A 27,566-nucleotide genomic window follows, 5' to 3' on the forward strand; every position below is an offset into this window, starting at 1 on the left:
AAACTTCATCTTTTTGCACAAACTATCATGAAAGGCAAAATATGATAAATATTCTTCTAATATTTGGAACACTCATACCGCAACCAGTACAACTTACGCTGAATGCTTTCAAAAATAACTGTTACGTAGAAATGTAATTATTTTTCATGAATAAAGTGTGTCTAATGATTGGGCAAGAACATAAAGCATGGAATACAGCAAGAACAATACATGGACATGATATGTGGGTAGGTGTGAAGGACCAGCTCTGAGTGTCTCGTATTTGTGTATATTGAATGCGAAGAAACTCTATACGTAGTGTGTGAAATTCTATGAATTGCAGAACAAACTGCAGGAAATAGGAAAACTGCGCATCAGGCGTCAGAAAAGTGTGAAACTGAAAGGCCAAAAAGCTGCAGGAAGTTGAGGAGAAAGTGCGGAACAAAACGCTGCAGGAAGTTGGAGAGAAACTGGGAGAAAAAGGCTGCAGGAATTGTTTGTTTGTTTGAGTTGGTGTTTTAAGTCCACTTTATGCACAGAAAGGCTAATTGCGACTGGACCTACAGTTTAATGTGGGATCCGAACCACTATGTGCATTCTCTGGGTATCGAACCCGGGACCCCTTGATTACAAGGCGACGACGCTACCAGAAAGGCTGCAGGAAGTTGAGGAGAATCTCTGGGGTATCAAGGCTGCAGGAAGTTGAGAAGAAACTGAACAACAAAAAGCTGCAGGAAGTTGAGAAGAAACTGAACAACAAAAAGCTGCAGGAAGTTGAGAAGAAACTGAACAACAAAAAGCTGCAACAAGTTTAGGAGAAACTGGGGCCAACAAAAGGCTGCAAGAAGTTGAGGAGAATCTCTGGGGTATCACAAGGCTGCACGAAGTTGAGAAGAAACTGAACAACAAAAAGCTGCAGGAAGTTGAGAAGAAACTGAACAACAAAAAGCTGCAGGAAGTTGAGAAGAAACTGAACAACAAAAAGCTGCAGGAAGTTGAGAAGAAACTGAACAACAAAAAGCTGCAGGAAGTTGAGAAGAAACTGAACAACAAAAATCTGCAGGAAGTTGAGAAGAAACTGAACAACAAAAAGCTGCAGGAAGTTGAGAAGAAACTGAACAACAAAAAGCTGCAGGAAGTTGAGAAGAAACTGAACAACAAAAAGCTGCAGGAAGTTGAGAAGAAACTGAACAACAAAAAGCTGCAGGAAGTTGAGAAGAAACTGAACAACAAAAAGCTGCAGGAAGTTGAGAAGAAACTGAACAACAAAAAGCTGCAAGATGTTTAGGAGAAACTGGGGCCAACAAAAGGCTGCAAGAAGTTGAGGAGAATCTCTGGGGTATCACAAGGCTGCACGAAGTTGAGAAGAAACTGAACAACAAAAAGCTGCAGGAAGTTGAGAAGAAACTGAACAACAAAAAGCTGCAGGAAGTTGAGAAGAAACTGAACAACAAAAAGCTGCAGGAAGTTGAGAAGAAACTGAACAACAAAAAGCTGCAGGAAGTTGAGAAGAAACTGAACAACAAAAAGCTGCAGGAAGTTGAGAAGAAACTGAACAACAAAAAGCTGCAGGAAGTTGAGAAGAAACTGAACAACAAAAAGCTGCAAGAAGTTTATGAGAAACTGGGGCCAACAAAAGGCTGCAAGAAGTTGAGGAGAATCTCTGGGGTATCACAAGGCTGCACGAAGTTGAGAAGAAACTGAACAACAAAAAGCTGCAGGAAGTTGAGAAGAAACTGAACAACAAAAAGCTGCAGGAAGTTGAGAAGAAACTGAACAACAAAAACCTGCAGGAAGTTGATAGAGGAACTACAGAGAATGAGATTAAAGGAAAGTTACAGGAATAAGAATAAGCAATGAGGAGAATATAATGCATTGGTATAAAAGTGCTAGAACATATTCCCAGAGGATAGCAACACTCATGAAACAAACCACACATATTACAATTTGAAAATTACAACCCGACTCCTGATGTCGTATATCCGTGTATGCAGCATACATGCAGGTTCTATGCAAAACGAGCATCTGTGCCCGTGTACTTGGCGCACGCGAGCTGTTACCTGCCTTTTGTGCACTATGATTCTCATTCTTCACGGCGTGCTTGCATAACTTTTCTGTAACAAATGACCGGGAACAAACGGTGCTCTTGTAAAAGAGTAAATTACGGGCAATTTTCTCTTCCACTTCGTCCGAACAAAGAAAGTAATGCGAATACTTCGACTAACGACCCAAGCGCCTAATGTTCTCCGAGCACTTCTGCATTCCTACGGTCTGTCTGGAAAATTCCAGACGAAAAAAAAAAATCTGCATAATTTCTTTGGCTGCGAAAACCTGTACATTACATTGCACCGTCCATGCAGGAAACCTTTTCTGTGAGAATCATTTGCGAGCTTCTACGTGTTATCTGAAGCCGCGCTGGTCCAGTCAGCCGACATCCGTGGTGGAGTGGTTAGTGCTACGACACCCGGAGTCCTAAGTTCGATTAAGACATGAATCACGATAAAACTGAGTAGAAAAGTGAGAAAAAGGGAACAGATAAGTGAAATACAAAGAAAGAAAGCCAGTATAATAACTGAATTAAAAATAAAAAATCGGTAAGGCGTCTGGCTACTGGACGAGTTAGATTCCCAGGTTTAGTTTCTGGGGACATTCATGCCAATGTTGAAGAGGAGCGGCTCTGAGGCCTCAATGGACAGTAAGGTGATTGCAGGGTTGTGTTGATCGCATCACCTTCACACCCACAGGTAAGCAGTTCACGCGAGATAACTTTATTGTTAACTATAAAAGAAACCACGACAATTTCGTAGTAGTTACTCTTTTAAAATGTAATTTCTATACAGAGAAGGAAGATTGGAATAACTAAAATTAGCGTCTACAGTTAGGAAATATACTATATAAAGAAATCATACAGGCCCCTTAGGTCTTATGCCACTGGATATAAAACATTAACGTAGACTAGTACAGTGGCGGCTGCTGTCATTGCTGCAGCGTTACTGAACAACCAGTTTCCCAAAGAATAGTAATTATATAATAAATTGTTTGTACATTTTTTTTCTTAATTTCTTCGACACATAATCATAAAAAAATCATTCTTTTGTAGTTCAGTAAAGCATGAAATTGGAATCTGCTTTAAATGCAAGCAAGATTAAATAAAATACCAGTGGCTGTACAGGTGGTTGTTGCCTGACTATAGCAACACCTAACTTCAAATTCCCTGTGGTTATAAATAAGGTGTTTTAACCTCATTACCATGCTTTTGCTAAATCAAAGTACACAGCCTTTATACAGGCATAAGGAAACACAAGTTCAGTTGTGTTCCTTTAATGATTTCAACATTTTTCTTTTTGCCTTATCCGTATTTTTTGATCGCAACCTCTTTCGGCACCGTCTTGCTTTGTTATTTGCCTGATACAAATTTGCTTTACGATGAAAGTTCGTAAAATTGATACTCGATACAAAATTCTGACAACAGCATTGACTGGAGATACATATAAATTAGTACAAAATTGTGCATTCTTTTTAGCACATTGTTCTAATATTCTCAATAAATAAACTTGAAATAAACTATGAAAGGCTTTAAAAACTGGACTAGCAGATGACAGAAATATTTTAAAGCTTGCGATAACCCAGAAATTGCACCAACTGTTGTACAAAATGAACATAAACACATACACATTTTCCTTGAACTTCGAAAGCCCGATGTAGACTATCGGAATGAAATCAGTTTCTTAAACCAGACGTTGGTGGCACCACCGTCGCAAAACTGTTCGTTCAACTGTTTAAAAAAAGTTGCATTTCTTGTACCGTTTAACACCAATTGACTTGTGTCACGGTCAGCCGAAACCATGTCGTCACAGAATTCCCAGCGGAGTTCCTTCGTGACGTAGCTCGATGACGTCACGGAACACTTACGTGGGCGGGTCGGGAGGATTTTACGAAGACATTGAAGATGCTCGGCCATTGTATGTAAATACCCTTCATTAAAATTGTACTGCTTGAACAGTGGCGTAACTAACAACTTTAATCCTCGAAGAGAACCTCAAGAGGCCTCTTTAATCATAAATTTCTACATCTGTTTTAGAATAGAATAGTATTTTTATTTTCTACTGAGCGAGGTTTAGCCTAGGGCTGCTTAACCACCTAACCTAAGACAAGGTAATACAAAATAGGATTAGACTACATGTGAAAAGCATTAAACAAAATTGTTTAGAATATCTTAAATACACCTCGTCAATTCCGGAATCTTTTAGAAATATGATCAAAATCAACACATAAAATGGCTTATTAACTCAGAATAAAAGTGTATCATAACTCACCATATTGTTACTAAATTCAGTCTCGCTTTGCAGCAACACCTATTTACAGTTTATCAGTGCGTCGTTGTTTACTTGACATGAAACTTTCACCACCTTGTCCAAGTCAGGAGTGCAGAAAGTTTTATGTTCGATACCCAAACAGCCAAAGCACTCAATTTTGATAGTCATTTTATTTAAAAAAAATATTTGATGAACTAGAGTTTGGAAAACGACCGAGGTTATAGGTAGCGTTGGATATAACTGAATTTATACACAAATCAGGTAAACTATTGTCAACAACAAATTTGCTAGAACTTTTCATTTCCAAGGACATAACTGATTATCTGACCAAACGCTTTTGATGATAAATCCTAATCGTACTTCACTGCAACTCTTCGGGCATTTACTTGTGGTAATCCTGTGAGATTCGAAATATTTTTTTGTACGAATATGGACTAATCTATTAGATTTTTATCATTTGGAATCTTTTCGGCTGATCGAGTTTGCCCAAGATATTTTTTCCATCTAGTCACTTATCATTGCTGGACAAAAGCCTCCGTATTGTCTACCCGCAGCCTAGCTTCTGTGTACACTCGTGTAATTTAATAGCAGTAGTGGAAATTAGATTCTTTGTACAGCATTTTTGACCAAGGTGAAGTTTGACCGACATTGGACAAACATGTTGTGTGAACAAGTGAATGTAAGTGAGGCAATTTTACATTTGTAATCATGCACGTTTTTCATTCCTATGTATTTGCAACTTCTCTTCCTCTATCTAATCACACAATATCTTCTCTCCACACGCACACAACAAACGTCCTCGTTGTTAAGTTCAATTTTAGTTTAGGAAACAGGTTTCATGCTCATTCAAGGAATTATTTTCTATCGATTTCTCACTCATACAACGTTCCTTATTCCACAGGCTACCGACCAGTTTAACATCTCAAACCAAACTTAAGCCCCTATTCGTCTTTTATCACCAACTTACAAAAAAAATTGTACATAAGTAACGCTATCGTCAAAATGAACTCTTTTTATCTTGCTGCTGTTTCGTTTTGCTTTTAACTACTGCTTCACTGTTGTTTCTTTCCGGTTTAAAATGGCTTCTGCTGTACTGGAAATTTCAATAAATAAATAAATAGAAAATAGTGTATTTTCACCAGTCCTTTCATTCTATCATCCATCGTTGCTTTCAGATATTCTACAACAGTCAGGTTTCTTTCCGAACAAAACTTCTCGAAAACATTAGACCATCGCAACAATCTTAATAACTATTTTCGAGCATTTCCATACTGTACTTTTCATCAAAACTTTTCCGCTTAGAAGTCGACTATGGTTGTTGAAGCCACAGCCAGGTGAAGCGATATCCTATTTTTCGCTGTTACTGGTACTTTTAGGTTTTGTTAAGGGATTTTCAAACAATTGATGTGCAACACTGCAATTACAAATACTGTTTCATAAACATAAAGCAAATAAAAGCTGCTATCCAAAATTCACGGCAATGCAGTACAACACATAGGGAAATTTGGTGACACCTTTCTTTTTGTTTCTTAAATTGTTGCTGGTATAGGGTGGGGTCTTCTGAGATGCCGGGGCCGTTAGTTACGCCACTGTACCTGAATGCGAAACACCGGAACGAGTGACGTCATGGGAGTTTACATAATGTGTTCCGTCTCGTTGTCTCGTGACGTCATCTTTCTTCGTAGTCTTCTTTCTTTCCTTGCGTAGGTCGTTTGATGTGACTACAACGTTTAGTAGTCGTTCAGCTTCGAGTCAAACTGAGTCTTGACGAAGTACGTTGTCAACGTCCCCTTCCCCTTGACGTATGTAGGCCCCCTGCATTCACACTCGTAACCGCCGTTCATCAGGATTTTTGCTGTGTCTTCCGTTACCTGAAAAACAAAGGAAGAACGTCAAGGAATTTCAAGACGTAGTACAGTCACGGACACTTCTGGATTGCAACGATTCCACTGAAAGTCAATGCTTACAACCCACAAGTGTCTGTGACTGAATATAAATGATAAAAATGGCAAGGTTAAACCAACCCATTCTGAAACTAAAAACCATCCCACACAGATCTCTTACCGAGGGTGCAAGAAAATGTTAAAGAACTGTGTCCAGCTAAACTCCAACATGTAGGTAGAGTGGACAAGAAGGTCTTTGTTTTACAACAAAGTAGAAGGAAAATTGTGATATTAATAAATTGTATACAATCACGGCATGCAACTACAGATGGTTATTTACACGAGATTAAAATTACACTAAATCCTAATTGTGGAAACTATGAATATATGCATCATGTTATGTTGAACTTTGATAGGTACAGTGGGATCCATGAGTATTACCGTGCAAATTGTCCATCACCATGTTTGTGTACTTTATTTGACCCAATAAGAGCTTCAAGAATTAAAAGAAAACTCAAAACAAGCTGTTGACAACTTCTGCAACAACATTCATAAAAAATCATCGCTTAAAACCACATATGATGTAAGAGAAAAATTAATGAAAATTGTCTTGGGACAATTTGCCATACAGGAAAGTGAAACATTTTTTAAAAAATACTATAAACTGATCATTTTCTCCTTCACAATATTTGAATCATATCTCTAGAAAATGTGTAATCACAGCATAGAAGAAATAATTTGAAATTAAGGTGCACATTTAAGTCGAAGGTGTATTTGTAGAGAAATATTTAGAAAGGGGATGTCAAAGTTAGATCATGTACGCTCTTGTTCAGATAAAGTGGTACATACTTCAACTATCCAACCATATAGTGTGTGCCACTTTATGTGAACTGGAGTGAACAATAAATAGTCATGCAAAAGCTGTTTAAGGTGTTGCTGAATCTCTGCCTCACGTTAGCAAAGACATTTTTTTAAAAAAATTCTTTCCTTTCGAAATTGTTACATTAGTCAAAATTATAGGAAATTACACCTGTTCATTCTAGTGTGTATAAGTGAATACACTGTGATAAAAATAGCTTATGGTGTCACAAAACTCATTACAGATATGTAGACATCGAAGATTCACTTAAATACTTTAGAAGAAATTCTAAGCAGAAGCATTTTTTTTAGAAATGAAATATCGTAACCCTTTTTTCAGGAAGGAGAGAAATTTTCAACCGGGCTGCGTTGCCTTGTTCGAGCGTCAGACCGACCTCTCTCCGGGACACTTTGCATCATTCCTGACCTTTCGAGCAAATACTGTGAGTTTGTATCTCATGGGTTACAAAGACCAACTCTACAACGATATCTTTCATTCCCTTAAACGTCCGAACACACGGGGTTGTGCTCCGACGTGGCAACAGCGCGAACTTCTGCCACCCGCCAAATTTCATGACCGTGCATTTAGTTATTGAGTTCTGTTCATGTTATCTGGAATATGGCAGTCTATCATTCTTCTCATTCTTCCAAGATCGAAAAGGTTCTCAATCTTTGTTCTCTCCAGTGTTCGTCGCAGCTCTAAACACATGACAAAGAGATAACTTCTCGTTCGATACCTTCCACATCCATTCTCCGCAATATATATTACAGATATGAAATGTCTACACAAAATTATAAATGCAACACTACGATTACAATCCCACTACTTTCACTACGGCTCCTGGACAAAAACCGAAATAAGAAACCAATCTACACAGGGCCGGATCTACAAATGTAGGGCCCCCCCGCAAGACATTACCAAAGGCACCTCTATTTATCTACCTACCTACATATACAGGATGTAACAAAAATATGCAACAGTACTCCAGGAATGGATTCCTCATACGTAGAGATGAAATAAAATTTATATCAACATGGGTCCCGATATACGTAATTTTTTATAAGACCTGCAAGTACAGGGTGGCGATAATAAAAGTTGCCCTTTTCGGAGCCCCCTGGAGCCCGTTCGTAGAGTCCGATTGCAGTGAAACTTGGTAGAGATGATATGGAGGTCATGGCAAATTCTGACAAAAAGATCAGCATCCCCACAGCCTCTATACCAAGTTTCACCTCAATCCGATGCTTTGAACGGCCTCCAGAGGATTTTGAGTAAGATAATTTTACTATAATCACCCTGTAGTTGCAGGTCTTATTACTAGGGCAAGGATTTTTATGACCTTAAAATTGCCAAAAAAAAATGACCTTTAGAAAATGCATTTATGACCTAATACATCGAAGAAAATGCCCTATAAACTTAGACTAAATATTCTGAAGGATTTATAAACTAGAAAGAAATTCAAGTTACAAATTAACGTTACAGTATGTATCACATGTTCAAGGTAGTACAAGTAAAAAAGTTCACTTTTTGTCATCTTTTACACTTTAAGTACTGAGTTGCAGTACACAACGAAAAACATATGCAAATTTTCAAAAGTGAATGACTGTCGGTTTTCGGACAAGAGATCCTTGTACATGGAAAAACTTCTCTGGAGTTCCACCGACACAAGAGGAGCGTCCTTGAAATGAACAATATCACTTGCTGTTAAGTCACATTCAATTCCATGGAGTGCAAATTGCTTCCCAGACAAAATGTCCGATACAGAGCACAAAACTTTGTACGCCTTGTTTTTGTTAACAATAATCCGTCTGGCGACAATGTACTGATAGAGGGAGAAATCACATTGTCTGAGCTGAATTGTTACACATCAGCTTGTATCAACAATCATGCACAGAATTTCTTTGTTTCTTCAACACAGTCGTTCAGAACTGCGCTGAAGGCAATGAGACAAGAGTCGGGAACCTCTCTCCTTCAAAGGGTTACATTTGCATGTAAAATGCCCTTTCTTTCACCAAAATATAGGAAAATGCATAAGATGACTTTTAAAAGGCCGAAAAATGACTTAAACGGTTTTGAAAGTTTTAAAAAATTAACTTTACTTCAAAAAGGGTAAAAAATGCAAAACAATGCCCTAACAAAGGCATCCCAATTAATTCACTTACGTGTAAAACTCGTTCCTATCTACTGCAATGTTGCTGCCTTACCAAAAAAAAAAAGATGCATTTGCATCAAAATCCTATCCCTACTTATTACTCAGAAATTACGCATTTCCGGAACCATATTGACACACTTTTTTCTTCTCTACGCATGAGGAATCCATTCCTGAAGTATTGTCGCATATTTCTGTTACACCTTATATATGTACATACGCAAAAGAGCACTTACTTCTTAAGACAGATTTTCTCAGCACAGGCTTACCAAACAGCAATCAACTGACTTCTTGCAATATTTTAAAATTATATCCTGTCTTGATCTAATCTTCGCAAAGTCACATATCCAAATCAATAACTTCTTTGTGATTTGTAGCCAATAATACCAGATCATTACTTGACTCCTGCAAATAGTCTTCTTCTTCTTCAGCGTTGAAAATTACCTTTCTGCTAATCCTACAATGACGGGCAAAGTAAGAAACAAGGAATGGAAAGCTAAGCAGAACTTATACTTCTCATAAAGAAGTTTTGCGAAATCATGTACAGATGAAACTTCCGGCAAGTCGCTCTCGAGAACTGTTGGAAGAGAGACCAATTCAGCTGGGAATGATTGACCAATATCTATTTCATAATGCTTCCGCAATTGCTCAACTTCATCAAAGTGCTTCTTAACTTTTATAAGGCTCCTTATATAAACGATCAAATGAATCACGAACAAGTCGTTGAATTGAACGCTTACATATCGAGAATTGAAAGTCGTTGAACAGCGTTACTATTGGAAATCTTGAATGGTCAGAAATTGCATGTACAGTGGGATCAGCTAGTATTGTTCGGCAAATTGTCCACGACTATTTTCATTAGTTTTTCTCCTACATCCTGTGTGTTTTAAGCGATGGATTTTTATGTATACTGGTGCAGAAGTTGTCGCAACAGCTTCGTTTTGAGTTTTGTTTTAATTCTTGAAGCTCTTATTGGGTCAAATAATGTGCACGAACATGGTGGTGGAAAATTTGCTCGGTAATACTCATGGATCCCAATACACGATCAACAAGTTCACATTTTAACAAACCGTGGCTGAGTGTACGGCACGAAAAGAAATAAATAGACCAGCGATTAGCTTTAACAAAGATAATAATTTTCTTTCGAAAGAAAGATGTAAGATGTAGGACACATTAGAAACTTCGAAAGAAGTATAATGTTGATGTATTTCCTCAGTATTAATACAGTAAAACCTCGTTCATCCGGACTAATGAGGGGAGAAGTAGACCGGTTTAACGAAAGTCCGGATTAACTGAAAGAACAGTGGAAAGTGCATTACAACTCCGTTTACAGTAACAAAACACGCTTATTATGGTGCATTTAGAGGGCATAGGCCACGTACTATATTATAGTGACCAGAGTTTTACAAGAACATGACGAGGGTATTCCTGTGTCAATGCGGCTTCTTCCCGAAAGACTGCGGGAAACAGAATTTCATCAGTGGTTGACTGCGTTTTCTTTGGGAAGTTCTCCCATGGACGTTGGATGTACGTATTCGTAGGCGTTACGGAGCAATATGCGATTGTTGACTTCTAGCCACATTTAAAACCTTGCATTATGCTTTTTTCTTTTTCTTTTGCCTGTCCGGATTAAGCGAAGTCCGGCTTATCGGGGCCCTGATTAACGAGGTTTTACTGTAGTTTAAATGTAATCTGAGACACGAGAAAAACAATGTGAACACAATGAAATCTTCTAATATATAAAAAAAGGATGTATGTGTGTGTGTTTGATTCGGCATAACTCTCGAACGGCTGGAGCGATTTCAACCAAACTTGGTACGCGTATTCACTTGCAATCTCGAAAGAAATACTGTGGGGGGAAGACACCCCTGGCACCCCTAGGGGTGGGGGTGGGAAGGGGGTGACGTAAAACGACCGATATTATTGTGGAATCCACAGTTTTCGGGGCCGCTGAGATCATTAGTGACACTCCCAATGCCGTTCAACTCCAAGTTCATTTTACACTACAGTTAGAATTCATTATATTCCTGTCTAATAGAAGATTGGGATAAATAAATACCCGGGCAACGCCGGGGAATCAGCCAGTAATTTCATAAAAACCTCATTTCCACACATATACAGATAGTTAGTTGTTTTTCATTGTGTTTATCTGAACTTCAATTTTAAGACCAACATAAAATATTACTTTTTACGGTTGGTCGTCGATATATTTTATTATCACATTACTCACTGCTGTAGAAATATACATTTATTGTATAATTGCCATTAAAAAAATACAGACGAGAATGTTCCTATTTCGTTCAGTCGCATGTTAAAAATAGACTAAATGCAGACGCACTCAAAATTCTCATTTCAATCAACTCAATCCATCAAAATTCACTTTCGTTATTACTGCTAAGTGTGCAAGAAAAGTAGACAAGGGTATCGCGGTAATCGATCTAATTTACACAAAATTACACTGCCTGGTAGACTAACAGAAGCTTCTTCTTCTTCTTTATTTCATGGCTCACACCGCGTTTGCAGTTTCTAGCCAAAGTTGTCGAGTTCAGGTGCTAACAGAAGCGTGCCTTCTTGATGGGTAAAAAAGAAAGATTTCCAAATAGATACGAGATTTTTTTTTATCAGACAGCAGCGCCATTTTTAATCTGTCGTCGCGGGAATAACGAACAGTTTGTTTCTCCTTTCATGTCCCACGGGTTGAAAAATTCCCGAAATCGCGCCCAACCCTCTCGAACCACCCACGCAACGTGTATTTTTGGACACGCTTCTACCGTGACGTAACAGGAAGGGTTTGTGGGTTTGGCGCTTGTATCGTTTTCGAGGGGAAGTGTTCCCTGAAATAGAATCTAGCCGCAACAGATTTATGGAAATATATACTCTTTTGTCACATACCTGTCACTTGAACGCTTCTTCCACGTACGAAATGCGGCTAGAAATTAAAAGCTACATGCGATTTGTGTGCGAAAGAAAGTTATCGAAAACAGTCCCTGAAGTTTTTCCTAAGTTAAACTAGATTTAGTTACTTCCGCCAAGCAGTACGCCATGCTTATTGGCTTAACAGGCACGTTAGGTTTAGGTAGCTTAACTTGCACAGAAGACAATAAATACGTGACGTCATAACAGCCTCTATTGACGGTATGGCTGTGTCCGAAAGGTACGAAGAGCAGACTCGAAGTATGGTCATGTCGGAAGTGACGTCACCTAAGAAACTTGGTTGTTCATTTGTTTTTGAAATCACGCAAGTAGAAAACCAGCAAGTTGTTGGTTGAAGTTCTAATGTGTGGCAATATATGTATAAGATCATTTTAAAATGCTATGTGATTTATGAGGTGAAAAACAATGTTTAAAACGCGGTAAAAGAACAACGTGTCCTCAGTTTTATCCACTGATCATATTTGGCGCTGCAGTCGAAGTGCAATTCGAAAGAGTTTCGCTTCAAGTTCACGACTTCAAGTGTTCTGCTGTGGTGTTCACTGTCATGTCGCTAGGTAGCATTGGTGTACTTGTAAAAATTGGCAACTATAAGCATGTTAAAAGCCATTATGCATTTGGAATTTCACATGACTAAGTCCATAATTACTGCGCAATGTGTATTTCGTACAAAGTTCGATAAGAACCCACTTAGCGATGATTACAATTATGCGTGGTATGAAGAGTTTATTGGAATTTGTAGTTTGTGCAAGGGATGTCCAGTCAGCTATGTACATAACACTCCTACCCCATATGTAGACAAGAAATGGAGAAGTTTGTTATTTAAATATTGCGGTGTAAAGAAAGTAGATATTTGTGTGTGTGTGTGGGGGGGGGGGGGGGTTCGAACCCCCCTTCCCCTTGGCACGCCCTTGCTCAGATCTCTCATTTGCAGTGTAAGGCATCGATACGTCAAAACAATTGGGCTACAAATCAGTGCTAAAGTTGAAACTGATTTGGAAACCTGATTCTGAAGTTCAGTTATTCTGGCAGTTTCTTTCTGCTGGAGACTTACTTGCACTTTTCACATTGGCCATGTCCTAGAAGTAATTAATTACATTCAAAAAATTGCAACCAACTGAGCTTCTTCCAAAGGACTGATTTGAAATGAGAGGAAATAAAAGAGACAACTAACCTGTATTCTTCCCATGATGCCACAGCTGTCCATCCTTGAAGCGACATTAACAGTATTTCCCCAAATGTCATACTGGGGTTTCTGAGCACCCACGACACCAGCTATCACAGGACCATGGTTCAATCCTGAAACACAAGATGTCATCACTTCAGTCGCATAAAAAATATTTCCGCGGCATTGCCATAATGATACTAACACATAACGCAACGTTTGAAATGTATATCTAGTTTATTTTCTTGTTATACGGAACATTTATTTCGAAATAAGGAACTAAAGTTTTGTTCTGCCTAGGGGCGTGAAGTAGCTACATTCGCCCTGCCACAATGTGGAGTTCAGACCAAGGACGTATTTAGGGGGTGGTCCAGGGGGTTCGGACCCACCCCGAAAGACTTACTAATTACAGAAATTAAATAATGAAATAACTAAAATAAAATTGTGAAAATATACTTGTTGTTTAATCAAGGGTTTTGGTTTGATTTGATTTGGTGTTTTAAGTCCACTTTATGCGCAGTAAGGCTAATCGGGACTGGACCTACAGTTTAAAGTGGGATCCGAACCACTTGTGCCTCCACCGGGTATCGAACCCGTGTTTAATGGAGGGATATTTATTTCCGCCAAACGTATTGGAAGGCAAGGATTGTATTGTAATCATACTACTTTGAATGACAGTGGAAAAGTAGATTAATGCAAGTTTTATTACTACTTACAACGTAACATTCATAAAATATCACAAGGAAATTTACTTTTCGTCAACTGAATCTATCAACCTTTTTTAATATTTAATAAATATTCAATTCTTTATCTATTTGATATCAATTTCCTTGCCAGGGCAGTTTTTTTTACAAATTTTGCCAATCTAACTACACGTAAGCTAGATATTGAATACGTCCTATTATATCTCTATTTGTGTACCGTGCTTTTATCTACTCATGTAATAAAAATATAATATTAATTAATTCGAATACTTTAATGAATATTATTTATTTAATATAATAATTATTTTTGTTTAAACAATATTATTATTATAATTTTTAGACACTGGGTTCGGACCCCCCCCCCCCGTAACATATTTCTAGATATGTGCCTGGTTCAGACATATTACTTGAGACTCTTTTCGTTTGTGAGGTGTCGCTGCGACATGCTGTATTTCGAGACCGAAGCCAAAAGGAGACAATCTTCTGAAACTCGATACGAGACCGGTCCGAGATATGCACTTACAACAAAAGTTGTGTTCTGTAACACCAAGCCTGGAAAGAATGAAGGAGTTACATTTTTTGGCTGCTTTGGCAGTTATGCCCACTTTCAACTCTTTAAATTATACGATGAAAGCATCCTCTCATCTAAAACCCTTATCTTAATGATGAAAATAAAGAGGTGTAAATAGCCCCTTGAGAATGATTAAAAGTGTAATTTGTAATGGCACCTGCACAGGACAAACATAACACATTAAAAACGCAAGCTTAGCAGTGGCGTCGTGTACGACTGTTCACAATAATGTTTTTGTACTGAATGCAGATTTACTCCTCTCCCTTGTAACTTCATATTCAATTGAAAAAGTGAGAATAACAGTTCAATTTATTTTCAACAATTTTCCTTCAAATTGTTCCTCTCCCCTTTAAAATCCGCCAGGTTTAGCGAATTATCGCTAAAGTTTGCAACTATGTAGCATAGACCTTTTCGAGTCCTCCTAGACATGCCTTGTATATGCTGCACTCTGGTGCCGAATGTAAGAAGTATTGTCGCTTGCATCAGTGTTCGCACAGCGAAGTGAACATCTTCGGGGTATAGTGGCCAACAGCCCCTTAGCTGTCAGCTCTATGCAACACGCACGGCAATTGTGTTCAACGCCCTCCGTGGAACACCCTGGGAGTCAGTGTTACCAACTATCTAAAGAAAGTTATCAGACGTGAAAGAAGTCGTGTCAGAGTAAATTTTGTGTATATACTCGTACATCAAACATAGTATTTTTTCGAATACAAATATATGTGCGTGTGCATTTAATATGATACATGAGTGTTCACGAGCTCATGCGAACATTATCAGGCGACGCGCCTGAAGCTTAGTCTAAAAACTTCCTCAGAAATAGTGCAAGAGGACCGTTTTTCTCAGAGCTAAAAACATTTGTTTAAACACTGTCATCATCTCTCAACATGGATGATAAATAGTTGGGAAGATTAAAACTTTGTCTGAGGGAAGTAATATCGGCACATTCCAGAAGAATATGCCGAACATATGCATTGCATACACGACACATTGGATGGTCCAACCCTATTTGCATCACCACTTTTTACAGAGCAACCGTGATAATGTGCGATACAACAAGAAGTCACTCCGGTGTCCATATTTTACAGAATTTACCTCCACGCTAGCCTAATCACATGCACCTCACTCTACCACCTATATCAGGGAATGTGGCTCAAAGGCATAATGGTGGCTGTCAGAAAAACCACAGTGGGGATATATCCCTTGGATTTAGAAAAAAAAAGTGAATAAGGGTACTCACAACAAAGAACGCACTCGCACAATGATTAAACTGGTTCAAAACTGATCAAGAGTACCCAACGTGCTTTTATATATACACACACCCTCACCCTCCCCTGCCACCCACCCTCAAACCACCCTCGATTAGCCATTTTCACTTTGATTTAACTCCAAGGTCACGCAGCTTCGACTAAACAAGTTTTCTTTACTGGATTTTCCACTCTTCGCAATTTGCATTACGAATGCTGGACCCGAAACACTTACCAAAAAGACGATACACATAGTAATCAGACACCGAAGATGTACAGTACGAATTTAGTTCAAATCATTTGCAGCGAGTCGTGCTGAAATTATCATTCTTTAAACATTCTAATTAATTATTTTCTTTTCTGAATTTCAGTGTCAAAATAACTCCTACACACTTTTCATTGTCGAAATTACTCCTACGCAAGCTTCAGCGCCGAAATTACTCCTACGCAAGCTTCAGCGCCGAAATTACTCCTGCGCAAGCTTCAGTGCTGAAGTTACTCGTACCCAAGTTTCAATACCGAAATTACTCCTACGCAAGCTTCAGTGCCGAAATTACTCCTGCGCAAGTTTCAGTACCGAAATTACTCCTACACAAACTTCAGCACCGAAATTACTCCTACGCAAGCTTCAGCGCCGAAATTACTCCTGCGCAAGCTTCAGTGCTGAAGTTACTCGTACCCAAGTTTCAATACCGAAATTACTCCTACGCAAGCTTCAGTGCCGAAATTACTCCTACGCAAGTTTCAGTGCCGAAATTACTCCTACGCAAGCTTCAGTACCGAAATTACTCCTACGCAAGCTTCAGTGCCGAAATTACTCCTACGCAAGCTTCAGTGCCGAAATTACTCCTACGCAAGTTTCAATACCGAAATTACTCCAACGCAAGTTTCAGTACCGAAATTACTCCTACGCAAGCTTCAGTGCCGAAATTACTCCTACGCAAGCTTCAGTGCCGAAATTACTCCTACGCAAGTTTCAGTACCGAAATTACTCCTACGCAAGCTTCAGTGCCGAAATTACTGCTACACAAGCTTCAGCGCCGAAATTACTCCTACGCAAGCTTCAGTGCCGAAATTACTCCTACGCAAGTTTCAGTACCGAAATTACTCCTACGCAAGCTTCAGCGCCGAAATTACTCCTACGCAAGTTTCAGCGCCGAAATTACTCCTACGCAAGCTTCAGCGCCGAAATTACTCCTACGCAAGTTTCAGCGCCGAAATTACTCCTACGCAAGCTTCAGCGCCGAAATTACTCCTACGCAAGTTTCAGTGCTGAAGTTACTCCTACGCAAGCTTCAGCGCCGAAGTTACTCCTACGCAAGTTTCAGTGCTGAAGTTACTTCTACGCAAGTTTCAGTACCGAAATTACTCCTACGCAAGCTTCAGCGCCGAAATTACTCCTACGGAAGCTTCAGCGCCGAAATTACTCCTACGGAAGCTTCAGCGCCGAAAATACTCCTACGCAAGCTTCAGCGCCGAAATTACTCCTACGGAAGCTTCAGCGCCGAAATTACTCCTACGCAAGCTTCAGCGCCGAAATTACTCCTACGCAAGCTTCAGTGCCGAAATTACTCCTACGAAAGTTTCAGTGCTGAAATTACTTCTACAAAAACTTCAGTGCCCAAATTATTCCTACACAAATTTCACTGGCAAAATTACTGCCACTCAATTTTCAGTGTTAAAACATACTCCTGCACACATTTCAGTCATAATGCCCTGCCATCTATACTTCATCGACAAAGTTACTGGAAGGCAAATTGTATTTCAATTTAAATATATAGTTAAATTAAATTATACGTATTTCCAGAGTAGCAGCGGCGATTGTGTGCTAAAACTGGGGGCAAGGACAGTTTACTTTCTCTTGGTAGACAAGGCTTTGCATTCAGAAGCCACAGAGTGGGGGCAAAAATGACAAATTGTTGGGGGCACATGCTCCCATCGCCGCCGTTCCAGAATAATTAGTCGCCGCACATGTGTCGCGCGGGATTTTTGCGGACCTCGAGAACAATCAAAACACGGGATAGGAATCGGCGGATATCGGTAAACAAAATCCAACCGATGAATGGATATCAGTATCGGCTCAACACTAGTATAATATATGTTTATCCATTTCCATTCCTCGACGTCGATTTGATCCCAGAACTACAAATCTCGTAAAAACTGGGAGGTCAGCTAATTAGAAAGATCAGACAAATTCTTTATATATGGCGCCGTTAGTATGCAAAACTCACAATCCCGGGTCACCAACTATGGTCAGACACGCGCGCGGACACAATGGGGGTGTCTCCTCACGGATCGCTTAACCTTCGAAACCCTTTCTCCAGACCGTTGATGGATTGCACGGCGGAAGATATATTCCAGTAGTTCCAGTCTGCTCTGGAAGCGAGTCAAGGGATTTCCCCAACGAGATTGAATCAACATGCGCTAGAATTCCGGTCTTGTCCGAGGCCTTGGACTGGCTTCATTTGCATTCAGTGCTTGTACGCGTCACTAGCTGCTGGATGCAAGAGTTTTCAGGCGTTTTGGTTGTGTGAAAATGTGCAGACATGGCCTAAAACCCGAGAAATGCAACGTTTTCTCCATTTCCCGCGAAAACTTCCCGCCCTTAGCAAGCGTGCCAAAGGACCAATCAAATAAGGGCTTAGCAAAGTGTGCCGAAGCTGATTGGTTCTCTTACACACGTGAGCACTACTGCGCCATCTATTATGACGGGAAATAAACAAAGAAAGCTTTAACTTCATATTGCGAACATACCTAGATACATGTGCACATATGCTAAGCAAGGGTGTCCGCAGAGGGTGACCAGGGGGCACTTGCCCCTCCTGAGATATCTGGAAAGACATCACGTAATTCGAATAGTGATATTGTAACGTGAAAACATGTCAGAGGAGTACCGTGAAAGACATCAGATTAAGTGCCTATGCAAATTATCCTTTTAGTGGGGATTTTTAATGAGAATTTTCAGGGATTTTCATTGATTATGATGCCTCAGGGGCGTCGCCATCGTATGGGGGCGAGGATGGGCTCCCCCCATGAAATAGTCATGGTCCAACCTTCTACTCGCCAAAATAGCATACATTAGAAATTTTCAGATTTATTTATGGTAGAACCGATTAACACGTTCAAGGAAGAAATAATGAGAGCGAGAGAATTAGTTAATTTTACTTTGCATTTCTGCCACTTTTTGGTTATTCCCGAAGAGGAGGATGACCGGAAATAAGACGAGATGGATGGAGGGACAATTACAAACATGTATGGACGACAACACGCGAGCCCCAAAGGGAATTATACTGGCTGTGAGTCCAGACGCCTGAGCATCGCTAGTGTGCAAAATACAGTCCATGGTGTAATACGTGGAAGGGAGGTTAACTTAATGGTTTGGGAAAGGGTTCCCCCCTTAAATCCAGAGAGAGAGAGAGAGAGGGAGAGGGAGACACACACTGAGAGAGAGAGACAGAGAGAGAGACAATGAGAGAGAGAGACAGAGAGAGAGAGAGGCAGGCAGAGAGAGAGAGAGAGAGAGAGAGAGAGAGAGAGAGAGAGAGAGAGGGAGGGAGAGGGAGACACACACTGAGATAGAGAGACAGAGAGAGAGACAATGAGAGAGATAGAGAGACAGAGAGAGAGGCAGAGAGAGAGAGAGAGAGGCAGAGAGAGAGAGACAGAGAGAGAGAGAGAGAGAGACAGAGAGAGAGACAGAGAGAGAGACAGAGAGAGAAAGAGAGAGACAGATAGAGAGACAGAGAGAGATAAAGAGAGAGACAGAGAGAAAGAAAGTGAGAGACAGAGACAGATAGAAAGATAGAAAGATAGAGAGAGAGGGATAGATAGAGAGACAGAGAGAGAGAGATAGATAGAGAGAGAGACAGAGAGAGAGACAGATTGATCGAGACAGATAGAGAGATGGAGAGAGAGAGAGAGAAACACATGTGGAAGGAGAGTAAGAAATAGAGAGTGAGAGACAGACAGATACAGAGAGAGAGGGTGGTAAAGAAACATATGTGGAAGGAAAGTAAGAAATTAAGAAAGAAAGAGAGAGAGAGAGAGATGGTGGAGAGAGGAGAGAGAGATGGGGGAGAGAGGAGAGAGCGAGAAAGAGAGAAATAGAGAAAGATGTGAAAGGAAAGTAAGAAATTAAGATATAGAGAGGAAGAGAAAGAGAAATTGAGAATATGGAACGAATTTTTGTGTGTGAGAGAGAAGAAAGAGATATCTTACTTAGCCATGACCATCTGGGCAAACGAAGACCACATGATACCCCCAGAACAAAATTGACCGACTACGCCACTGTATCCTATTTTAATCCTTCCTTCTACGTTAGGAACAGGGTAGCCAAATAAGCGACTGGGAAATCCCAACGATGTCCCACCAAGACCTGTCGGGTAAGTTCTCAACCAGACGAGGATCAGGCATGCCTTTTTTCTTTTAAATCCACATCGTACAAACTAGTCAGTCCATAGCTCTTAGCTGGGTTTCCCCCGCAGACCAAGGGCGTGGTATATTCACCGAGCAGCCCGTTCCCTTATTTTTCGGTTTAACGAATGTCACACGCTCTTGAAGACCAGCGTAACTTGAATGGAAGAAAGGCAAACCTCAAAACTCCAACTGCCCTTGAACAGCCTCTCGGTGTCTACCAAAGGTAGGTGTGCTTCACTTCTCTTCCGTTATCTACTCGAGTGTAGAGTTGAGTCCTGCAGTACATTTTTATCAGTCAGAGTTCTGTGTAGTCTTCATTACATTAACAATAGTTGACCCGTATGGCCTTGAATTCAGCATTTTTCGGGAGCTTTCTCACATATTAGCACTTACAAGGGAGGTTATCTAAGTGTCCCCCTCCGATTTCCATGAAACTTGGCAGGTGTATAGAGGGGCCCAAAGGAAGAAATACATGTTTTTTTGTTTCGACTAAAAAACTGTTTTGGGGGCAAAACCCCCCTCAAATGTCAAGATGAGGACAAATTGACGTTGGGAATCTGACCCCTGTGCCCCCTCCGATTTCCATGAAACGTGGCAGGTGTATAAATGGGCCCAAAGGAAGAAATACGTGTTTTTTTTTTGTTTCACCTAAAAAACTGTTTTCGGGGGCAACCCCCCCACCTCAAATGTCAAAATGAGGACAAATTGAAGTGGGCATTTGACCCCTGTGTCCCCCTCAGATTTCCATTAAATTTGGCAGGTGTATAGAAGGGTCCTGTGCCCCGTTTCTTCCTATACCATATTTACGTGTTTTCGGGGTCAGATCCCCACTTCAATTTCTCCTCATCTTGGCATTTGAAGGGGGGGGGGGTTGCCCCTAAAACTGTTTTTTAGCCGAAACAAAAAAAAAACACGTATTTCTTCCTTTGGGCCCCTCTATACACCTGCCAAGTTTCATGTAAATCGGAGGGGGACACTTAGATAACCTCCCTTGTTAGTGGAGTCTTGCAATCACAGACCCTTTGATTAAGGGGGGCAAAAGCCTTGATGAACGTTCAATCGGAGTAAGAAAACCCGTATTTCATCTCACTGTTTTATTGTATTGATTGGAATGGAACAGGGGTGTGTGTGTCCGGACCCGCCGAAAATCACTGTATTAGAAGAATTCAAATTTCCGTGGCATCAATGTTCTTTGGCCCCCTTCTTTACACAGGCGGAGTTCTGGAGGCGCCAGCAGGAGCCTGGCCCCCCAACTTAAAAAATACTAACAAAATAACACTGATTAAGTTCAACTACTACATTTTTGTTATGAAGCCATACCGCATATCTTGACGTTTGGCATGATGGCATGTGCGAAAATTGCGCCGCAATAGCGGGTCTTAGAAGATTTGATTGATGTGTACAGTTTGCAGAAAGAAAAACGTAAAATGACTTTGTGTTGAGTCAACAGTTACTGCTGACGCATCAAAAGAACCTTTCAATTTAATTTTTCTAAAACTTCTGAGGCTTACTATTGTACCGTAACTTTTAATACGAGTATTGTAATAAAAAAATAATGAAATGCAAAATACAATAATCGTACTGTTTTGCTTCTTTTAAAACTGACAACCAATATACTAATTAATATTTGTTTAATTCAGCGAGGACATTTAACTAACTGACTAACTCTCTAGCCTTCTTAAACCAGAAGGTTCATGGCTGCAGCAACACAGGCCATCCATCTGTCCCTATCTTGAGCAAGATCTATATACTCTTTTCCATCCCTACCGATTTCCCTTAGGTCCATCTCAACGTTGTCCCTCCATCTTCGTCTTGGCCTTCCTACAGGTCTCTTACCATCAGGTTTCCCAACAAGAATCCTGTAAACTCCTCTTTCCTCTCCCATTCGTGCCACATGGCCTGCCCACCTAAGTCTTCTTGATTTAATTATTCTAATAATATCTGGACTGAATACAAATTATGTAGTTTTATTTATGCGAGGAAATTTAACATTTTCAAATCTAAATTGCCTAAAACTAAGTGTTTTTAAGTTGTTGTTTTTTTAAATTCCGGGGGAAGGTCTCCTGACCCCTTATAAGCTAGGGGATATTCAACAACCCTCGGGTACATCATATGCTTCTCCCAGAGTCTGCCCCCCCCCCCCAAAGCAAGAGCTGAAAGTCCGCCCATGCTTCTTTATTTCCGCTTTCTGTGGTTCAGAGGCTAACGTAAACAGATTCAAAACAACTACACACAATTCATTCATAATTATTCATTCCCAACAATCACGTTTAGGGGCGGGGGGCAGTCACCCTCCATACTTCTAGCCCCTTTTCCACCCCCCACACTATGGCCTCTTAATGTTAAGCCTCGTTTACAAAGAAAAAGTAAACTCTCCTTGCCCCCTCTGCCCCCACTTTTGTCACCCAATCGCGGCTACTGATTTCTAATGCATGGGCTATTCATTCTGCAGACACACAGAGCTAACACAACTAATGAACAATTTGTAGGGGGGGGGGGGGTTAACAACAAGAAATTTGTTAGAGAACCAAGTTGGGTAGTTCAATTTCATGGGAAATAATGCACCTTACTTCCCATCCGTAAGTTTCTTGAAACTTTCGTCGCCTTGAACATTTTTTTAAAGAGCAAAAATCTACTACACTAAATTTCGAAATGAGAGTATTGAGGGGGCAACTGCCCCTCTTGTCCCCTACCCCCGTACGCACGCCTATGAACAGCAGCCTTCCTTAGCACTGTAATGTACCTGTTAACCTGTGTCACAATCCATGCAACTGAATTTCTTAAGCATATGTCTAGGGAATAATTTGGAAAGATTGCGGACCCCAATCAAGGGTTCACGAGTTCGATCCCTGGTAGAGGCACTTTGGACAGTGCTTCGGGTCCCATTTCGAGAACTTTAGGCGCCGGGACTCGCGACAGTCCCGGGTTCGAATCCTGTCCTTTGCATGGTTGTTCCTTCGTGAACATGGCTGTCTGAAAGGGTGGCCGACCGAAAATTAATATCAACATAATACATAATTTCATTTAATTCACAGTAATTTATGTTATTATCAGGCCGTTGCAAGAACAAGATAACTTCAAACTGAAGGAGTGTTTTTTAAATGGCAACGCTATTATGAAGAAAATATGTGTCGTTTGCCTTCCCCTAGAACAAAATGCCTTGCTTGCCTCTTTCCGACAAAAATCCTGCACGTTCATATTCGTGAATGTTACTTCATTAATTCCATCATCATTCATCTTCATCGTCGTGATCAAGCTAAAGAAGCAAAAGAGTTATGTAAAAATAAGGAAAATTCAAACACTTTCTGAATTTCATTCAGTCGTGATATTCCCTCATGTCGGCAACATTCCCTTGCTTGTTCCTCTACGATTTTGTTCTTTTTGGATAATATTTTTCTGCTCCTTACTGTTTTCAAGCGTATTTCTTATATACGTCCTATTTTCCCCTATTTGCTATGTATTCAGTCCTGTTTTCGTGTATTCCTTATGGGTCTTGTTTCTTTCCTCTCCCGATTATCTCTGTATTTGGTGCTGTTTTGACGCGTATTTCTTTTAAATTTTGTTCCATTCCTGATCACTCCTGGTTTTTATACGTTCTGCGCGTATTTCATTTAGTTTTTGTTAGTTTCGCCACTATTCTTATACTTGGCACTGTCTCCACGCATTTTTCTTGTATAATTCTACTCCGCCTATCAGTGGCGTCGATTAGAGGGGTCGAGGGGGCAGTTTTCGCCACTTTTACCCCCCACTATGCAAAACCTTACCTACAAAATGAAATATACTGTCCTTGCACCCTAGTTTTGGCACCTTGACGTCACAACTGATGATGTTTTATAGTGCCTAAAAAAACTATTTTGCTTGTTAGAACCTATTTTAGGTTTATGCGCCTAAATCAAGCCTTTTTTTTAAAAGTTTTTATATATTTTTAAAGGTTTTACAGGATTTTTTGTCACACAAAGGCATTTCCTTTGTTTGGTCACGAAAAAATTCAATGACGAACTTGTTTGAAACGTGCTCTCTGTCTATTTCCCTTCCTCCAAGTCCATGGTGATTTTTCAAAGCTCTAAACAAAGCAAAATGTCTGGTGCCACTGTTGCCAGTACAATCCAAAGTGCAAACTTCTGACCCGCATGGTCTTGCTCACTTTCGCGTCACTTCGGTGCTTTGCGACATTCACGCCTTGCAAACTAACATTTCAGCATTGAAGTTTGCACCACTGACTATGTTATTGGTGAAAGATTATTTTCAGCATATAAGATGATCCTCGCAGACAAAATTCCGGAGTTTGACTGTGGATAACAACCCACATAACGTTATGCAAGATAGTGCGTATTTTAGGATATAGATGTCTCAATTTCATTGCCGGTGACTATACCTAATCAGCATTTTTCGGGAATTTTTGAACTATTTTAAGTTTTTTTAACCTACTTTTGGATTTTTCGAGCCTAACTTAAGATTTTTAGAATTTTTAGACCCTATTTTAGGGGTTTAAAGCCTATTTTAGAATATTTAGAGCCTATTTTAGGGGGTTTAGAGCCTATTTTAGAATATTTAGAGCCTATTTTAGGGGGTTTAGAGCCTATTTTAGAATATTTAGAGCCTATTTTAGGGTCATGTCCAATTATAACACCATTAAGCCTTGTTTCCATGATTATGAAAAACTAAATATGCTGACCAATGCAGTAATTTATTTTATTAAAAACATAAGACCTTGCTAGAAGGTTGAAACGTTACGTTTAGTTTATGTTTTTAATAAAATAAATTACTGCCTTGGTCAGCATATTTAGTTTTTCTATTTTAGGGGGTTTAGAGCCTATTTTAGAATTTTTAGAGCCTATTTTAGGGGTTTTAGAACTTATTTTAGAATTTTTAGAACCTATTTTAGGGGTTTAGAGCCTATTTTAGAATATTTAGAGCCTATTTTAGGGGGTTTAAAGCCTATTTTAGAATTTTTAGAGCCTATTTTTAGGGGTTTTAGAACTTATTTTAGAATTTTTAGAACCTATTTTTAGGGATTTTAGAACTTATTTTAGAATTTTTAGAGCCTATTTTAGGAATCTAAAAGCACACTTTTTAGAACCTAAAAATCCGAGGTATATTAAATAGTAAGAAATTAGTTGATTGATTGATTGATTTGGTATTTTAAGTCCACTTTATGCACAGTAAGGCTAATCGGGACTGGACCTACAGTTTAAAGTGGGATCCGAACCACTATGTGCCTGCACCGGGTATCGAACCCGGGACCCCTTGATTACAAGGCGACGACGCTACCACTGCGCCATCGGTGAGGCCCAGTAAGAAATTAGTAATCGCGTAAATATGACGTATAGTTTGACTAGTTCACAGACCAGCCTGGTCGGTGTCTCGTTGGGCATAAGTAAATATATTTAAAAAAAAACAACACAAAACTAAAAGTCTTGATACGCGTTAAATATCTTGACAATACCTTATAAGTACCTCAACACTAGACTGTACTCTAACACACGATATAAGGCGGTAAACCCATGCTTAATGACAATTTCCGGATTTGTCGCTCTGTATTTAGTTATATCTCCTTTTATATACGTATACATATTCGTGAAAAGGAGAGGGGGGAGTGCAGAAGTTGTAATGGCATGCGACAAGGTCAATGGTTGTTCGGACCTTGTCCCACCCACTAGACTGCTTTGTATTTAATTCCCGAAGTCAAGTATAGATGGCAGGTTGGTTGTCGATTTCGTCTTTGTCTCGAAAATTAAAGTACCGATCTCTTATCGAGTTTCCAGATAACAAATATAAAACATTTTAAAAACTTACTTATTATAAGAAACTAAAAGTTAATAAATGATATTGAGAATGGACAGTGTCTCTGTTTCGTCCAGAGTTATCAATGATCGATTTGGTTTTGTATCATTACTTATTAATACATTTTATTTATTATTCATTCTTAATATCGCTCAGAATTGGGATTGGGAGGTATATTTTTGGGAATCTCTAATTAATTTCTTTGTGAAACGAGCAACTAACTCTGTACTTATTTTCAGTTACTTTTTTTAGCAAATCATTTTCTTAAATTTTTCTTTCATGTGTAATAGTTTACTTTGAATTTTTTGATATTTTTAAATATTTATACAAATTATAATTTGATAACGTAATACGTTATAAATAATGTAGTATAAATTAAACATAAGAGTTACTTTTAAAGTTACGATAACCGTAAATGGGTTACTCTTTAAGAGCAGCAGCTCTAATTGAGTTACTCTTTAAAAGAGTAACTGTATCAGGTCTACGATTTAAAAAGACTAATTGTAACTAGGTTATGATTTCAAAAGAGCAAACTTAACTGGGTTACGTTTTGAAAAGAGTAACTGTAACCGAGTTACGTTTTAAAAAGATTAACTGAAACTGGGTTGCGATTTAACTAGGTCACTTTTTAATAAGAGTAACTGTTAACTTAATTATTTTTGAAAGCTAGCTTTCCAATAACTGCTATTTTAACACTTTCTTTATCTACACTGACAGTCCGGGGAAGACTTGAATATTCAATTCCATCTAATCTATTTGACAAGCTAGATATATTATTCAAAACCTAACCAGATAAAGTGCACTCTTTTTTTCAACCCTAGAGAAACTCCTATGTGGTACCTATTGACATGTACTTACCAACACGCAGCTTGAACCTCTGAAATGATTCCTTGTTGATTTGATCCAGGATTGTCATTAAGGATAATGCGAATTCCACCAGGACCAGGACGATATGCTCATGACGGCCGGAGTCCTGAAAGAGAAACGGGGTGAAATTATTTGATGATCTATATCACCCTTACTCTCAGAGAAGGTGAATTCTAGGTAATAGTTATACTGTCGTTGAAAAATTACTTGATCGAAAGCCTTTTCTACTTCTACTTATGAGCATCAGCACTTGCGACTCACTCAATTCTCGATATTCATATAATTTATACCAGGATTGTTAAAGATCCAGGACTTGTAAATAAATTCAATTCCCGCCCGGGAGAGAAAATCAACAAGTGTAAATGAGTTCTAGACAATAAAGAACTTTTTCTTTATGTTCAAAGTATTTCAATTCGGTCCAGGAACCTTTTTTTCCGGATAAATTTAAATACGGTCCAGGAACCTTTTTTCCGGATAAATTTAAATACGGTCCAGGAACCTTTTTTCCGGATAAATTTAAATACGGTCCAGGAACCTTTTTTCCGGATAAATTTAAATACGGTCCAGGAACCTTTTTTCCGGATAAATTTAAATACGGTCCAGGAACATTTTTTCCGGATCAATTTATAATACGGTCCAGGAACCTTTTTTCCGGATCAATTTATAATACGGTCCAGGAACCTTTTTTCCGGATAAATTTA

At 39.3% G+C, this 27,566-nt stretch overlaps 1 protein-coding gene across 2 annotated transcripts in view; it reads right to left on the reverse strand.

Moving 5' to 3' along the window:
* Positions 1–1,554: 1,554 nt before the first annotated feature.
* The window catches only part of Ac76E (adenylate cyclase type 2 Ac76E), a 943,073-nt gene continuing 917,061 nt past the window's right edge, over positions 1,555–27,566 (reverse strand). Inside the window, exons 21-24 of one of the 2 annotated variants that reach the window (XR_014443972.1) lie at positions 26,857–26,971; positions 13,289–13,413; positions 5,229–6,166; positions 1,555–5,184 (exon numbers count right to left, since the gene is read on the reverse strand). Coding sequence is in view for 1 of the 2 variants with exons in the window: in XM_083143984.1 (XP_083000110.1) it covers positions 6,026–6,166; positions 13,289–13,413; positions 26,857–26,971 (381 nt within the window). In the remaining variant the exon portion in view is untranslated. Of the gene's footprint in view, positions 6,167–13,288; positions 13,414–26,856; positions 26,972–27,566 lie in introns of both variants that reach the window. The other variant, XM_083143984.1, reaches the window with a different exon arrangement.

The sequence above is a fragment of the Lepisma saccharinum genome, chromosome 22, assembly GCF_977018435.1.
Source record: "Lepisma saccharinum chromosome 22, izLepSacc3.1, whole genome shotgun sequence".
Taxonomy (NCBI): domain Eukaryota; kingdom Metazoa; phylum Arthropoda; class Insecta; order Zygentoma; family Lepismatidae; genus Lepisma; species Lepisma saccharinum.